The sequence below is a fragment of the Oxyura jamaicensis genome, chromosome 3 (assembly GCF_011077185.1).
Source record: "Oxyura jamaicensis isolate SHBP4307 breed ruddy duck chromosome 3, BPBGC_Ojam_1.0, whole genome shotgun sequence".
Lineage (NCBI taxonomy): Eukaryota > Metazoa > Chordata > Aves > Anseriformes > Anatidae > Oxyura > Oxyura jamaicensis.
The window spans coordinates 31,232,891-31,250,583 of record NC_048895.1 but is presented as its reverse complement, the minus strand read 5'-3'; the positions used below and the strand labels follow the sequence as shown (position 1 = coordinate 31,250,583).

Below are 17,693 nucleotides of genomic sequence, written 5' to 3'. Positions count from 1 at the left end.
TGAACTAATTACACCTTGAAATATTCTGGGCTATGGGTTACCAATGTAAAAGGACCTATCCCACGCTGTAATAGCTGATGTTCTAGGTCACAATCTTTGAATGCATAGCAATCACATACTTAACCAGAAGAGCTCTAAGAGAAGTAGGATCAGCACACACAAAACACTACTTTCTGCAACACGTATTCTGCATTCACTACTCATAAGAAGGAAAGCAACATAAATTTCACTAAAGCTTTGGGAAAACACATGTGGATGAAAAACACCAGTATTAGTTACTCTGTGTTGTTTCTAGTTGCTTATGTGTTTAAAGACTTTGCCTTTGTGTTCCAGTTAGATGCTGCTGATGCCCAAAATAATCTACACAATGAGAAAGTACTTTTTTTTTTTTAAAAAAAAAAGATAAATTTTCTTACCTTTTTGGATCTATTTTTACAGTATAAATACACACAAACTGATTATTAATCACATCTTTCTCTGTGATATTACTAGTCATAGCAATTTGCCAGTTTTGGTTCCTAACATTCACAGGTAGAAAATACCAAAACTACCCACTCAGTAATTAAAAATCTAATGGTGCAACCTCTGACATGCTTGTACTTACGCACCTTCTTCAGTTCAGCCTTAACACACAAATGCTCAGAAAATTCGTTATAGTAAATAGATAGCTGTAATTCACACACAGTCATAGTAAGTACATGTGCAAATTAGATGTACATTTGTTAAAAATATTGTACAAGTTTAGCTTGATTTTAAACATTTGGTTGCACATCTCTATGCTTATATGCATCAAAAAAGCAAAGCACATCATTAAATGGAAGTAGAATAGATATGTTGCACACAGTGGAAAACTCCTAGTGCTATGGACTATGGATATAGGATACTTGTGTAAATCCTTTTTTATTTATTTTTTAAAGAAGAAATTAAAATGAAAGAATATCAATGTTAAATTATTTCCACTTGGCAAGCAGGGCTGCCACATTGCTTTCCACAGGATCCACTCGGTAATAAATTCCCAGGAAGACCCCAGTCTAAAGATGTTAAGCAGGTCTGATAAAATAACGGATTCAGCCCCAGGCAGCAGCAGGAGTCCAAAGCACTTCAAGGTTTTTCTGAGGTGAATTCAGCCATTTCTTCCTGGTTCTGCTGCATTTGATTTGGAAGAATATGCTTGATCTTATCCTAGTGCCATTTTGAAATTATCAGATTTTCATTGCCTTTTAATGGCAAAGCCAATTCTTTCAGTCCAATTGAGCATCATTAAATTGTCAGAGTAGCAGCTTCCTGTTTGATTTTTAATTATTCCTTTTTATTATATTTAAGACACTTAATTTTTTAAAGTGGTTTACTCTTCTTTGTAATGATCTGTTGTGATTAGAATCTCTTTTATATTACACTGAAGTTTTAAGGGTATATATTGGTACTTCTAGTCTAAACCTCTATTTTCAAGGTATTTAGAGGATTAAATTCTAGGCTGACTCTCTGTTGTGAATTCACTTTGATGTTTAATAAAAAAAGGAGAGACACAATGGGAGAAATTAAAGACATAAGGGACAGCTCTGAATTTTAGGGGCATATTGTCATGCACAGAAATCTTCAGGCATCTAGATAAGAATATACCATAGCCTTAACTTTGAATTTCCTTCCTTTTGTGAAATTAGTCAGGCTGCTGACATTACTTAAACAGCCTTTTTCAATTTAAAATTCCACCCTCTTAACATTATGCAGCAGGACCAAGCGGTGTGAGTGTTTCAGAGGTGGTGTTATGACAAGGGTAGATATATACATAATGGGGACGTGAGTTGTGAGCCTAGGAACAGCCATCTTATGGAGTGTAGGAAGAGCTATCATAGGATGTGGCCAGGCCTGTGTTTACACAGAAAAAGCTCATATTCTATATACTACAATTACTTCAGCACACTGCCTGTGATCATATCTTGTTTCCTTGATGCCTAGAGATGGGGAATATAGGCTGTGATTATTGTTACAGGCTTTAGCAATAAGAAGATAGGAGCCTTGAAATACCAGCAATTAGCATTCATATCTAACAATAGCATGCCGTGGGGCTGTGTACAGGGAAGAGCAATGGGAAGAGTGGGCGGGTGACACACAACCTGCCCCACTCGCACTCCCAGGAGTTGAAAAATGCTACAGGTTTAGGGGGAATTATGCGCCTCTCCGGGGGCGAAGATTATGCCCTAGGCTTTGGCCTCTATGTTCCTGTCCTGTTTCACGCTAGTTGTGTGCAGAAAAGGTTTCACACTTCAACAACAGAGTTGCTGCAAGAACAAGTGGTTAGTGAGGGACAGAAATCTTCCTGAGAGTTCCAACAAAGGCTGAATGCCGTAATTTCAGCACAGTTTGCTTTCCAAATTTCAGGGTAGCCATTCTTTTTCCTTAGATTCCTCTATGTCAGTAGAAGCTGTGTGTCCCCCTCCCTATGCTCCCTGTGTCAGGAAAACCAGAATTAAAGCAGTCTGCAACAATCTCAACACAGAGACTATAGATCACAAGCAAGACCATATGCGAAACTCACGGTACTATCTGTTCCTCACATGATGACATTTAGCTTGCTACATCCCAAGAAATGCAGAGTCAGTTTTCACGTCCAAAGAGAGCATCCAAAGAGCTACCTGCCAGCCTGGCGATGCCGCAGCTCCAAGGCCTCCCCTGCTACCAGGTCTGCTTGTCTGCATCCTCCCTGGGTAGGTCTGGAAGAGGTCTCCTCATCTCTGACTTGTGGCCCTTGCAGCTGAAGGCAACTGAGTCAACACAAAACCGACGTCAAAGTGACACTGTTTTCGATAGGCGACAAATCCCAAGTCGCTCTGCCCAACTGCTCTTGAATTGCCCAACGTATGCCCAGTGCATGACCACAGCGGGCCACTGGGTTTCAGCCTGCACACACATCAGAAGTGTGAATGGGAGCATCAAATGCTGGCAACAACAGTATTGGTAAGGAAAGTACATCAAATTCAGAATAAAACAAAGAAATTTGTGTTGGTTGTATGGATGCCATAAAAATAAACCCACATGTAGACAACAGAACTTGTGTTGGTACATTTCTGTGTCCTAGAGTTGTTGTCTCCTCTGTGAAAAGATAGATAATAACAATGGTTTTATTACTTAAACTCAAGTTTCTTAAAATATTCTAAGTAACTTAAGTTCTTTCCCCACCTCCATGCCAACTTTGTGCAGCCTCTCCAGCTGGCAAATTGGACGATCTTTCCTAGCACTGCAAAGCAGGTTATGGAAGCACTGCTTTGCATGTTGGCTCCTGGGCTGTGGCAGTCCTCCAAAATACTTCTAACTCGTCATTTGAAAAGGACTAGCTTTCAGTCTGCCTAAGCTAAATTAGTAAGTAGCTGTTGAAAGTTTCATCCCTTATTTGTTCATTGCAAAACGCATTCAGATATGCTAAATCAGTAACAAGTATCAATAGCCATCCATTTTTATTTAAAAAACCACCCACCATCAAAAAAAAATAGACCACCACAAAATGCCTTAAAAATCACAGACAACATGCTATGCAGGGAGAACCTATCAGTAAGAAATTACAGGTATTGGTATGTCCATTTGGACCAGAAATAATAAACCTTCCCAGCTTTAGCTACAATGATTAATTTTAATGGCAGTAGACAAGAAACAGTGTACATGGAGCTCTGTGGCATGCTGCTTTTTTTCCCCCCTCTGAGAGCCAAGACAAGCCCTTCATATGTTAGCAGCTATTAATTAAGGCAACAATGTTTAAGCAGAGGGTTGAGGTAATTTTAAAACTGCTTAACCCTTTTAAGAACTGATGAGCTTTAAAAAGCATGTGTGTAGCTGCATGTGTTGTAATCACACATATAAATGTAGAGATATCCATCTGATTAGATTACATATCTATCTATATATGTACACAAACAAAATGCAGATGGACAGCTCAATTTTTTTTCCCAAGGAATATTTAGAAAGAAGTTCAGATCCATAACTTATGAAAATGTTGTTACCAATTTATGTAATTAATTATAAAACTAATTACTGATGTTCATTTTCTCACTAAATCAAACATGGTTTTATTTCAAAGTGCAAAATCTGTCGGGAATGTTGTGCTTTCATGGTCCCAACTCAATACATTTAATGTTTCCAGTGCCAAAAACAGCAATTTAACAGACTCCCCCCTCAATCTTCACCTCACGGCTCCAGAACAAGCATCTACCTTCAACAACACATTCAGATTTTTTGCTCATTTTAAAGCATCTAATCAGAGTCACTCATATTTTGCTAACATTACTAAGCATGTGTCAGTACCACTCCTGCTTCACTTCCATTTCTCACATTTAAAGAGTGGGTTCAATGTTGACCAGAATTCACATGGTGAGGAAAAAGTGAAACGACTTGCATCAAAAAAAAGAAGCGTACTTTGTATGTGAGCAAATAAGCCCACACCACAGTCCCTGACTGCTACTGCACTGGGTTTTCAAGCAAATGCACTGCAACTGGAGATCTATGAAATTCACAGCTAGGCAAAAGCATGAAGCAGAGAACACGTTGCCTTCAATGAACCGCCAGTGCCTTGTGATGCTAATACAGGGCACCAGTTAACACCGTCATTCCTCGAGACATTATCTTTGCTTACTTTCATTTACTGGGGACTGGGGGAAGTTTAGAAAACTACAGAAACTTTTATGACAGAAAAGATGTCATGTTTCACCAAGAACGGCAGGAGAAAGAAACGTAGCACCTCCAATCTGCCATTCCAGCCTCAGCCAGCAGCTCCTGACCCCAGATCCTCCTGACCCTGGATCAAGGCAAACACCTGCCCTCTCACAACGCAAGTCGTGATGCTAAGGGGTGCCCTAAAAGAACCGCGTGTTTTCCCATCGACTGCTTTCCAACAAGCACCCACATCCTTTACCTCTCTCACTTAAAATAGCTAATTGCTTTGCAGCAGTGCTTCAGCTAGCTGAAGGAAGGCAGAAAGCCAGAAAGCAGCGCTCCAAAGAGCCAACAATGAACAGTGCCGCTCAAACTCTGCGAACCAGGACGCGGGCTGTCCTAACGAGCTGACACCCAGATTTCCAGGTGGGATTGCTCTGTGGGTTTAGCACACCCTTAAAACCATCGCTGGATACAAACTTTTTGCCCCGCAGTCCCCAGCAATACAGGCACAAGTTGCTGTCCCCTGCTGAGCTGCAGGGGCACCATCTCACCACCCCTGTGGTAATTCTGAGCGTGCATCGCAGGTTACAGATGATTCCCTGCCTTCCTGGTGGGCCCCCATCTCCTATGACCAATCTTGTAAAAAATAATAATAAAAAAAGCCTTTTGGCCAAGCATTACTGCTCCCTAGAAAAGCGTGCTTTCTGGTTACAGAGTAGCTCAACGCTGCCAAATGCTTTGGACACGCACGCTCCAGATTTCTCCCTTCCAGAAGATAGACAAAAGAAAGGTGAATGAATATTTAGTTTCGTATACTTCAGAGGGAATTTCTCAGTGCTTTTGCATCAAAAAATGCGTTGCAGCTTTGTAGTACACGTTCAGTGCCGGGTGCATGATAAATTTCCACTGAAAAACCTCGTGTACATGACTGACAATAGTAAAGCCACAAATTACCGTAATTTTATGCCCCCTGCAGCTAGTGGTATAAAACATAGTTTTCAACCTTGTTTTTACTTGCTGAATTTAGACAAATTTATGTTATTGATGACAGTGAAAAAGACACTCAGATGCAGAAATTGCATTCCTAGGCATAAAAACAATTTGGAGCTTAATATTTTATAGGTGCTACAGATAAAAAATATGGATGTCATTAAAACCATAAAGGAAAGATGAAATTGATTTTTTTTTTAAATGAATTTAACACTGTACACACACACATATATTCAGCTAGATCAGGGCTTTTTTTTTCCCTCTCCATGGAATGCTGAACAGGTAATCAGCTGCGACTTGTGGTATTACCAGCTCTCTCTCTGAACATTAATGTTTGAAATACAGGCTAAGTCAATAAAATCATGAAGGAAGGCAAAAGCCTTGTTTAAGCAAAGCTTGCAGATCTATGGCTTGTAATGGATTTTCCAATGAGCACACACTTTCTATCCTATTTCAGATTTTTAGAGTGTAATTTTATTTACAGAGCATTCTGAAGGCCCTAAAAATTGATGATAGCTAAGGATGACTTACAGTTAAGCTAACCTCCACAAATGAACTATTCGAGCTGTTAGCTAAACTAATCAGAGGGAAATCCCAAGAAACTGTGCAAGTAACAAGGGCAGTGGTTTCATTTATTTTTGTTTTACGTAGGAAGAGTTTCTAGTGTTTCACCAACTGCAAAGAAGCTTGTGGCTACCGCTGCAGACAACTGCAATTCTATAGATATCACTGCTTTACTACAGCGTTATGAGGATAATCATCACATAAGAAACTGTGAAGCATTAGCCAATTGCAGTATAGAGGGTGAAGAGTATCAGAGAGAAGCCTTGCATTAGTAGTTTTATCTAAAAGTAGCTTAATGTGAAACTCCTGTCTATAGCAAGTACTGCATTAAGACAGTTTTTATTATCTCATTTTTGTAATTAGAGGAAACAGTGAAAACTCAAACCACAGCCATCCATATTTGCTCTTATTTCTATACCTAATGGAAAATCCAGAACTTTGGGTGTGTAGCTGGGGATCTGCACGCTCATACTTAGAAAGACATCCTTGGATTAAATTGCAGTCCCAGTTGGAGCCACTAACTTCAAAGGAGATTAGGTTTCCTCTGCTGATAGATTCCCTAAAGCACTGGCAAGACACCAGAAGCTGCAACCAGTCTGGAAGGGCAGTCTCTTTTCGCACTGACTTTACACAGCAATTACAAGAACGATTTTAAGAAAAGCAGATAAATCTTTACTAAAAAGGCTAAATTCAACAGCAAACCAGCTTTCTCTTACCTGCTCACTTTTTCACCTTCACTGCAACAATTTACTGGTGCTGGAAATTGGGACTTTCCTTCTAGATGCTGACAGATCTCTCACAACGATCACTGAGCAGCAAAAACTCTGGCCATGTTCATCACTCCTGTCACTTCCTCCTAAGCTGTGTTCCTGGAGAGTCTGGAAGTATCACACCTTTAAGAAAAGCAATAAAGACGGTGGTGCTCTGGTGAACACGTTTCCAGACAATTTCTCTGTCAATACGTGCAGTTGGCACACCTACCATCACAGCTACAATCCTACCTTCTTACTGTAAACTGCAGATGGATTCCTGCTGACTCAGGAACTTGATCTATAAAAACCTTCTGAGCTGCTGCTGCCAAAGATGCAAGTCCTTCAGCTACTCAATTTTCATCAGTGGGTACACATTACGAGAGTCTAGAGACAGTTACTAACCTACCAAGCTCCATTTCTATCTATAGAAAAGGGTTTTGGGAGATAGCAAGTTGCACAAACTGTTTCAGTAGGTAAGGACAGAAGAACAGCATATAATTATCATGCTGCAAAACGACTATATTGGTAGTTAACAGAAACTTTTTCCATGTTGAGCTTAAAGAAAACAACGAACCAACAAAGAGCAGCCTCCTCCTGCCCCGGTCTCAAGGGAAGGTGGAGGAAGACGAGCCCATAACATGGCACAGGAGCAATGTGAAGCAATATCAATTCAAGCAGCAAGCTTTTTCCAGTCCTCTCAGCGCCAATGAGGATGTGCTGGTATGCAAACACGTACGTGCTCACACAGCTTGCCTTCTCCAGTAAGGTGTCGGGTTGGTTCATGTCACCACGCTCCCTGCTCCCCAAGGAGGCCTGCGGAGTAGCCCGCTCCCATCTCCCAGCTGCCGCACCTGCTCTGAATCCTGCACAACTCCAGCTACCCAGTGGCAAATACTTCTTTTCTGCTTTAAAGGGATAAGTGCTACGGTCAGTATGACAGAGGAAGTTTTGTAACTGGTCTAATAAGTCACCGTGACAAGTTTGTAGGACTGCCATTCTGCATTTTGTCATCTCAGAGGTTTCCTTCTTTGAATATGAAAAAAGAAAGAGCGAAGCTGCCTACCTATTTGGCGAAGAAAGGCTAACCTTTCTTCGAGGCTAACCGAGTTTAGACTCGGCTCTTCATGCCTGAAGTGGCAGAATCTCACAGCACACCGATGCACAAGAAATATTTCAAGCGTATTCTAGACGAGATGGCACAAATGCCGATTCTGCAAAAACCTTCCCAGTAAAACATCTTTTCAGACCGAGGTGACCATGTCCCAGGGTGGCACCAATCCCTCACTGTCCCACATTTTAAAGACAGGAGAGACTCTAGTCCTCTGTGTAACTATTCTCTTGTTGTACGTGAAACATTTACTGGAACAGAAAAGTCAGAAGCATTACCACACAATGGCAGGCTTTGCCTATCCTTTGAATAATGTCTGCCCTCCCACAACACATGGCCAGGGCTATTGCACAACATGATCCCAGGTGGTCAGTGTGTATTACCACCTATTACCAGTCACCGCTGCCACAAAACACCAGTACCATTTGGTCTTGTGCTCTGGCAGTGCCTCCCCGCTGTTTGATCCTCTCAGCAGCGGGCTCCTTCAGCCCAGCGCGTCCCTCAAAATGCAATTTCAGAGCCAAGAACAATTTAATATTACTGGTTTCCGACTATCGAATTTACTTTCCGTTTCCAAATTGCGACTACAAAATTTCAGGGCATTAGTCTGTAGGAGTTCAGCCAAGCAGGGTAGGTGGAAAACATGCAGACACTAAATAACACAGGCCTTGCAGGGTCAGACATCAGGCATGGGCACTGCCAACAGGCAGCAGACACCTTTTGCCAGCATCAGCACAGAATAATGAAGGCTGCAGCACCTGACTGCAAACAGCACCCTGTCAAATGGGCAGGTCTGATGCCACACGGGATCCCAGCTCCTTGTCAGCACAATTACCTCGGGTCTACAGATCTCGGCTGCTATGTGGACACGGTGCGTGCTTCAAGTCCTCCCCTTCCTGAGGCCCTGCACTAGCTCAGCTCAGCAAGCACACGCAGGCCCCGCTGCCTCGAGTTACACTCGGTCTGACTCTGCTTACGGAACACAGCCACTGCTGTGAAACTGAGAGGGGCGTGAGATGACCTCTAAAAACAAGAGCTATGGCACTAGAGGAAGGGCCGCAAACTAGCTGACGCAGTCTTCAATTATGCTGTTATGACACTGAAACGCATGTAACGTGGCTGCGGCTTTAGAAAAACACTGCATCTCTGGTTTTGAGATGAAATAAGCTAAACACTGCCTGGGCTTGTTTTCAGACAGGGCACAAAACTGCTAGGCTATGAATAAAACCTCAAATGTCAATGCCTTCTGACAATATAGGAACAAAAGGTGCCAGATGGCTAGAACCACTCAGATACAGTCTGCTTCCCACATAACCCACCCACGTTCCTAACAAGATGCTTTTCAAGACTTTACATCTCTTTCCACCCCATTCTAGATTACTGTGATATCTTTGAAAGGACAGCACGACGATATTCTGTGGTGAATTCCAAAACCCAACAGCAAAAAAACAACCAAACCAAACAAAAACCAACAAATAAACCCAGCACAATCAATGCATCAAGTCTCCATAGCATGCACAAACTAAGTAGCGAAAGCCATCGTAAAACCACACTGACATTTTAGTGGACACAGATAGGATGCACATAGGTTTTTTTTTTGGAAAACAAACTTGAACATTCTCTGCAACACAGGGTTAGTTATGCCTCATTCCTCACAGGAATTTTCTGCGTATTTGTAAATACACTAGTTAACTAATTTGAAATTTTACTTAAAAGTTAAATTTTACTAAAAGTTACGAGAATGAATTATAGATACTGTAAAACTACAACACATAAGCAGTGTAAAAGGTGTACTTTGTCTTTATCTGTAACACTGAATCCCATAACAAGATACTTTACACAAAAGAAGTACATTTAGGAGAATCTAAAAAAAGATGTGTTTATTTTTTTTAATAGGTACAGATGAACCCTGAAGATGTTCTTTACCCTTCTACTTTCACTCCAAAGCACGCTGACCTGGCAAACAACAACAAAATACCACAGTTTGCTGAAGTTATAGTTGCATACCCCTCTAGCAACTTTCTTAATATACATATATTTGGTGAATCAACAGGAGCTAAAGTACAGTTCTAGTTACAGCAGATCATACATCAAAACAGAAATAGCCTAGAAAGTGTTATCGTGGTATTTCATTAGCAATTTTAACAAAAGAAAAGCCTATGAGTTTCCAGTTACAGCTACGGAAAGTGCTGCTTTAACACAGTATTTATATTAAAAATTACACAGAACAACATGCTTTTTTATTTTTTTATTGAATGTAATACTTAATTTCATAAACAACTAAAACATAAAACGACTGTTCATAATGTTTCCAATCTTCTTTTCCTCCATTCTTCCATATAGAATTTGAACGTTTCCTATAAAATAGAGTGAAATAAACAAGTTCAACGTTGTTACAACTGAAAAAGTTACTAATTCTGAAAGTCTTACGTCCTGACAAAAGCAAAATCCATTATTCTCTGTCATAAAACTAGATCTGTATTGAAGTCTGTATAATTAAGAGAAATACCAAGAAGAGAGAATAAAAGGAGAAGGAAAACCTTGCCAAAAATGCATAATGAAGCTTCTATTACATAATGCAATAATATAATCAATTTCACTTTAAAAATGAAAATACTTTTTAACTGCAATCTGCAATTGTGTCAAAAATTCTAAGATGCTTTTAAACACCAAGCTGCATCAGAGAAAAATGAACAGGAAAATCAGAAGATGAATCATTCCAGTGACTTTGAAATAAACACTTATTTTCACTAACTACATGCAAGAAACAGATACTCTAGGTTTTATATTTACATATCTAAATAAAAAAAATATTTTTTAAATTAAGTTAAAGTTGTAGAAAAATCTCTGAATCTGTTAACAGGCTAAAACAAGTGTTTTGAGCCATTTTTTTCCTCTGATTCTTTGTAAAATGAGAAAAGAACCACATTTAGGATCAGGATGGAGAAACTAAAATTTAATTACATCTTCAGAAAACTATAGAAAAACACTAATTTTATGTTATAAAATGTGGCTAGCAGATGGCAATAAAATTTTGGTTAGAGAGAAAATATAGTAAATCTTTATTTAAAGGCTATTTTGCTGAAATGATACTAGCAGACCGTTAGTCAAAGGAGTGATGTGGAAGAAGTATTTGCAGTCTTGACAGATGTAGTGTCATGCCACCTGTCACCCTCAACTAAGATGTATTTGCACAGTTGCATACATCTTTTGGCAAGACAGCTAGAAATAAAACTGCAGTAGAAAAATAATTCCCGCAGTTCTAAAATCCCGTCATAGCAAGACAGCCAATTAGTAATTAACAAAAACTAAAACCCATTAACTTAACAAAACACACTTTCTATAAGCCTTTTAAAGTTCAAGCACTTAAATGCCCCAAGGACATTTGATAAACATACACCTGTAGATGTGTGCCTGATAAGGGTTGTGTAATTTAAACACAGTAATCCCCAAGAGTTTTATTTCCCCAAGTCAAATCCAACGCAAGATTACTATTGCTCCTACAACACTCTGTACTTCCTACATGGTCTCCTTTGAGGAATCTCTGCAGAGATTTAATCCCTATGTAATTATTCATGCAATTTGTTTTATTAACATCGAACATACACAATTCTGCAGATCTATTTCTTAATTAGGAAATACTCACAGGGGGTTCAGTGAAAGGGACCGGCTCCCCGACTTTCTTCAGAAAAACTGCTAAAGATTTCAGTGATAGTTCATGAAGCTGTATATTCTTTTCTTTTGATTTCTCATATGCAGCCTTTACAGATGCAACATCTCCATCTAATTCTGAAAGGAAAAAAAAAATCAAAACCAAAATCCCCAATAGTTAAATGCTCCTCGTTTCACCTCTTTCCATGACGTTACTCATTCCCTAGTACTTCAAGACATATTCTAAATATTTGAATATACAATATTCCGTAATAATATTGAGAAGCTCAACACAAGCCGGCAATGTGCACTTGCAGCCCAGAAAGCCAACCATATCCTGAGCTGCACCAAAAGCAGCGTGGTCAGCAGGCTAAGGGAGGGGATACTGCCCCTCTGCTCTGCTCTCATGAGACCCCACCTGGAGTGCTGCATTCAGCTCTGGGGCTCTAGCACAAAAAGGACAGGGAAGTATTAGAACGAGCCCAGAGGAGGGCCATGAGGCAGACAGGCTGAGGGAGCTGGGGTTGTTCAGGCTGGAGAAGAGAAGGCTTCAGGAAGACATTATTGCAGCCTTCCAGTACCTAAAGGGGCCTACAGGACAGCTGGGGAGGGACTCTCTGTCAGGGAGCATAGTGACAGGACAAGGGGTAATGGCTTTAAACTAAAAGAGGGGAGATTTAGAGTAGACATTAAGAAGAAATTCTTTACTGTGAGGGTGGTGAGGCACTAGTACAGGTTGCCCAGAGAAGCTGTGGATGCCCCATCCCTGGAGATGTTCAAGGCCAGGCTGGATGGGGCTTTGGGCAGCCTGGTCTGGTGGGAGGTGTCCCTGCCCATGGCAGGGGGCTGGAACCAGGTGAGCTTTTAAGGTCCCTTCCAGCCCAACCCATTCTGTGATTCTATAATTCTACATATTCTGGATATTCTTCGTATCCTACTGACAGTTCGCATCAGAAGAGAACAGAACATGCAGCCATTCCAGCTTTCCCTTTCATTTCAGGCTTGGATGATCATTTCCTTTAAGGATGTGCTGGGACCACTAGGAACAGAGCTGCTTGCACAATGAGAACACCACTCTAAGATGTGAGATGCAGAGCTATATGCCTCTGGTAGATGAGGTAGATGATGCAAAACAAAAACAAAAGCTAAACCAAAAGCCACTGATTCTCAGTTTGTGAGAACTCTAGAACAGAATTTCATTAAGTGAAGGCAGAGTATTATTATGGTTATAGGTGTTGGCTATATCAAAAGTATAGCCTAAAGGAACAAACAAAACGAAGGTCAGATGCTCATTTTAGACCATAAACAGAAATTCATTTCATCCTAAAGAGCAGGAGAATTTTTTTGCTGACCCACTAACACTATTACAAATGTTAACTGCATAGGTATCCAGTTAACATTTTGCAGGATATTCCATAAATGACACCATCACCTGCAACAGGTTCTAGCAAGCCCATTCTCTATTTATCTAAAGCCCTGTAGAAGGGCTTCCACAGCTTCCAGCTGTAGAAGATCAGAATATAGTTCTCCTTACTCTGAAGTGGGAGAAGGGAAAAACAGGGCAGTCTTGTTCTATTCTTCCTTCTCCGTTGCTTAACCTTTGCCATTACACTTAACCATGCACTTTTCTGCTGCTCAGACCCTTGCTTGAGCAGCATCAGGATGAAACTGAAATGACCCCCAACAGTTTCCCTGTTGTCTTCAGGATCCTAGAAGGAGTACGACAGTTCCTAGCATCTTGTGAACAACAAGGAAACCATCAAGTCCTTTTTTTTTTTTTTTTTTCCCTTGGGAAAACTCAAACATCTGCAATATGGGATGCTATCTCAGCTTCTTTCTTTTTCATATTTGGAATGTCTTCATAACCAACCATATGGGTAACAAAAAAAAATGGTTCTTAAAGAAACGGATTTTAAATTACGCAGAAATTGATAGCTTGGGTCCCTTTCTCATGAGAAAGCTTCCCACTCACATCTGGCAAGTGGCTGAGCTACTTTTTGAATGTGGGAGGCTACTGAAGAAACCGCAAGAAGCAATGCTTTATTAAAAACCTAACAGAAACCGTGAACTTTACATTTAAGACATAATACAACAAGAGCAAATCCTTCTAGTTATCTGCACTAAATACTTCACTGTTGATCACAAACTGACAAATGAAACTAAACACACCACCACAGAAAGCATCAGATATGGAAGACAAGGGGTGAGGGGACGAGGCTGATAAATTGCTATTAAAATGTACAAGTCGGTACATGCTATACATGGTGGGGAACGTTTCCTCTACAACTTGCTATGATCCAGCTATATGTCTCCCTGAAGAAACTACAGCAACCATCTCTTCGTTTACTATGTAGCTTCACAGGTTAAATACTCTAACCACTGTTTTAGATCTCATAGAGCAAGTCTCTGTGCAATCTCTTTATAAAATTGTTCTATGATGATGTAGCTGGATAGAACATTAAAGATGCTGAATCAGTTCACTAATACAATTTTTACTGAGGTAACAACAGCAAACAGCCAGTAAAGAGTCAGTGACATTGTAAGGCAGCAAGTCCAGTGCTGGTGATAGAAGTTTTTATTTAAAAAACAAAACAACAAAAACATGTCAGAAAACTTATCACACTGTGAATGAAAACATGGAGCTAAAGGATTTTGCCAGTGACTGCTGTTTTGAACATTACTAAGCAAGTGAACTTTTAAGTTCACTACTACATCATGAAAACTTTCACAGGTTGATTAAAATACACTGAAGTCTGTATGTCTTTAACACCATACTTTGGATTTGTTTTTGAAGTATTTTACTTAAATATCCCTATTTATCTCCTCTGTGATAGATTGGAACATGAGGGTTTCTGTCATTATATCATTTTATTTGTAATACAAGTGTGAAGAGGATTATGTTTCCTCCCTGTAATAAAACTGGAGGATCATATTAGAATACACAACGCAAAGGACTCAAGGGCAACCTTCCAACTAAACATTGCCAGGGGGGCTATATGTGCTCATTTTTCACGAGTGAGTGTTGTAAAGAGATGTATTTAAATAAGCAACTTGATTTTTAGAGCTGTTTCCCTTTGACTTCAACAATAGAGACTGATTAGCACTTCAAATCAACTGTTTAGCTTAATCTAAATGAAGTAACTTTGGCTAAATAAAAACAGGTATAAAGAATCTGCACTAGTAACATTAAGATTCTTGCAAACTACTGATAGAACTAATTAATTATGATTTTGAAACACACACACACAGAATGAAGGTATGTATTATATGTTTCAGGAAAAAAAGCTGCATTCATTTTAAGAGCCGTTCATTTCCACATTTCTCTCCATGGGTTAGGAGGGATTCTTTTTATTCCATGAAGCCCGTACTTAGCCTCTTTGTAACAGTATCCTTTAATCTAATACAGTTCCCTTTGTAAACGATTCAAGGCTTAGGTCTCTTAGTTGCTTTTCCAATCTAATAGCTAGGACCAGTCAGAGATCCGGTAAACTTAAACAAAACAAAGCCAAAAAAAACACACACACACACACACACACAAAAACAAAAGTTACAATGTGCACAGCGTAGATCCTGCCATTCTAAAGGTTTCCATGACCTTTATGAACACCTAAAGATTTATTTTTTTTAGAATAAAAAACTAGTCCAAGAAGAGTAAATTACCATAACATTTTAGGAGGTAACGGTATGCAGTTTCCATATCTAGGTGATCAGGAATCAGTTCTAGAAGTGTCTCAATCTTCTTTGCCTATGAGATTTAAAGCACAGCCAAAAAAAAGCATTAACTTCAAATAAAATTGACAAAACATTTTTTGCAGATCTTTTAAGTGAAATGAACTACCGATTACAAGAAATGAACTGTTCAACTGAACGAAGACACAGCATTTCTTTCCCAAATTGTGATGTGAGGAATAGCCAAAGAAATCAGGTAAACAATAAAATGAACAAAATATGGGACGAAAACTCCATATTCAAGGAGACTATACAATGGTTTCTTTTTTGAAGGAAGTAATCCATGTATTAATGAGACTATGTAAGGATTTCAACCAAATTGAAGAATTCAAACTACTTGGCAGCCTTCACTGACCTAGAGGTCAATGGTAGCTATGATCAGGGCTTGAAGGTAGTCAGATCACTGACTAATGTGTAATGTAATTGGAGTCTCCCTCCTTCAACCTCTGACTCCAATTTCAAAAACTCAAGTCTTGAATTTAAAGAAAAGGTGTACAGAAGTTACTAACATCTTTATCACACACTAGAAAATTCTTTGTTACTAAAATTTCAGCTCTAAAGGCAAGAAAATTTCAAGTTTTTAGATTTATTGCATAGACACCAAAAGATGGTACTTATCATTGTCACTTTTACAGTAGAATTTTTAATCCATGAGCATTTAATGGCAACTTGTGCAAAATAAAAAAGTGCATTTTCCCTCATTTGAGAAGCACTTATTCTAGTTTTTCTATTAAGCGTCTCCTGACGCTACTCCTCTACGAAAGAGGAATCAGTGTGTGTGTGTTTTTGCCTTTTTGTTTGTTTGTTTATTACTTTGAGGAACCTGGGGGAGAAGAAGGGTGGCAAGGAAAAAAGGGAGGGACAGGAGTATGACAGGCACATAAAACAGAGTAGTTGGAATTAAAGCGAATGAGCACAAAGCTAGTAATCTAAACAGAAGCTCAATCTCAATACATGCCCAAAACAGTATAGCAAGTAACAGGAAATTAGTCTTTTAATGTAAACTGACACATTTTTATCATTCGAGAGGGGCTGAGGTTCTCACTGCATTTGTATTTATACAATGCAGACAACAAAATAAATATGTTCGGGTTGCAATATGGAACTGGATAGTGAAACAAACATTTAAAGCATGTTTGTAGCATATAAACTACGACATCAAAAATAAAGGAAATTACTGAAATAATAGAAAAATATTAATTACATTCTCCTTTCTATTATGCCTCATAAAATAAGCTGTTCTTTTAAATGTGACTAGCTCTGCAAATTAACCTTTCTTCCCCACCCTGAGAAACCTGATAAAGCTGTCAACCGTGAAGTTCAAGATCCAAAACATTTCAAAGGATGATTAACTAGTATATACTAAATATATATATGCTACATATACAATGATAAGCATGAAAAAATATTATACCTGTCCAGGTCTAGATGCTGCTTTACCCATGAAATTCAGAAAAGTTCTCTTCTCCTCAACTAATCCACTACACCTCTAAAGAAAAAGAAATAGTTAATGCAGCTGTTGTGAGCAGGTTAGCAAAAAACAAAATGACTAAGGTGAAAATTTCCAATTATAGACTTTTAAAATATTTTAATATATATTATCTATCTGCAAGGTAATCAATTGACCGTGAGTTTAAAGAAAACACAACACAGGAAACAAGCTCATTTTGTGCATCGTTTTAGCAAACGTTTTTAAAATGGTAGGTATAAAGTTTGTTTAAAACAAAAGGGGAAAGAATTAAACTAATACTTCAACACACCACAAAAACGAGGTTTAGGACTGCAAAAGAATGAAAAAGAGAAACACTATTCCTCTCCAATTATACTGCCAAGCATTCACAAGTGAGCTAGGGATCATAAGGTTAATTATACATTTAATAAGGTGTCAGGGAGATAACTGCTCGTTTCTTTATAAAAATTAAAATGTACAAAGCAAGTTCTCTTTAAAGTATAATTACCTACACTTACGCATACAAAGGACTGATTTCAATCTCTCTATTTTATAAAAGGCTTTCACTGCAATAGACAGTGTTTGAGGGAGAGAGAGAGAGAAGCTTAACTTAAAAAAAAGTTTGAGACAGAACAGATAAATCAAAAATCTATCTTACTTTAGATGAGGGCAAAATAAAATATACAAGACAATGTTTTCATTTATGCACCTCAGAGGTACCAGTCTTAGAATTCTAATAGTGCACAGTGCTTTTTATAAGCTGCAAGATATTTTATTGGTACCAAAATGCACAGGCAGACAGGTA

At 39.0% G+C, this 17,693-nt stretch overlaps 1 protein-coding gene across 2 annotated transcripts in view; it reads right to left on the bottom strand.

The window, feature by feature from the left end:
• Positions 1–9,916: 9,916 nt before the first annotated feature.
• The window catches only part of LRPPRC (leucine rich pentatricopeptide repeat containing), a 92,727-nt gene continuing 84,950 nt past the window's right edge, over positions 9,917–17,693 (bottom strand). For both annotated transcript variants that reach the window (XM_035320165.1, XM_035320164.1), the window contains exons 35-38: positions 16,853–16,927; positions 15,370–15,454; positions 11,705–11,847; positions 9,917–10,415 (exon numbers count right to left, since the gene is read on the bottom strand). In XM_035320165.1, coding sequence (XP_035176056.1) covers positions 10,359–10,415; positions 11,705–11,847; positions 15,370–15,454; positions 16,853–16,927 — 360 coding nt within the window. In that variant the 3' untranslated portion in view covers positions 9,917–10,358. The remainder of the gene's footprint in view (positions 10,416–11,704; positions 11,848–15,369; positions 15,455–16,852; positions 16,928–17,693) is intronic.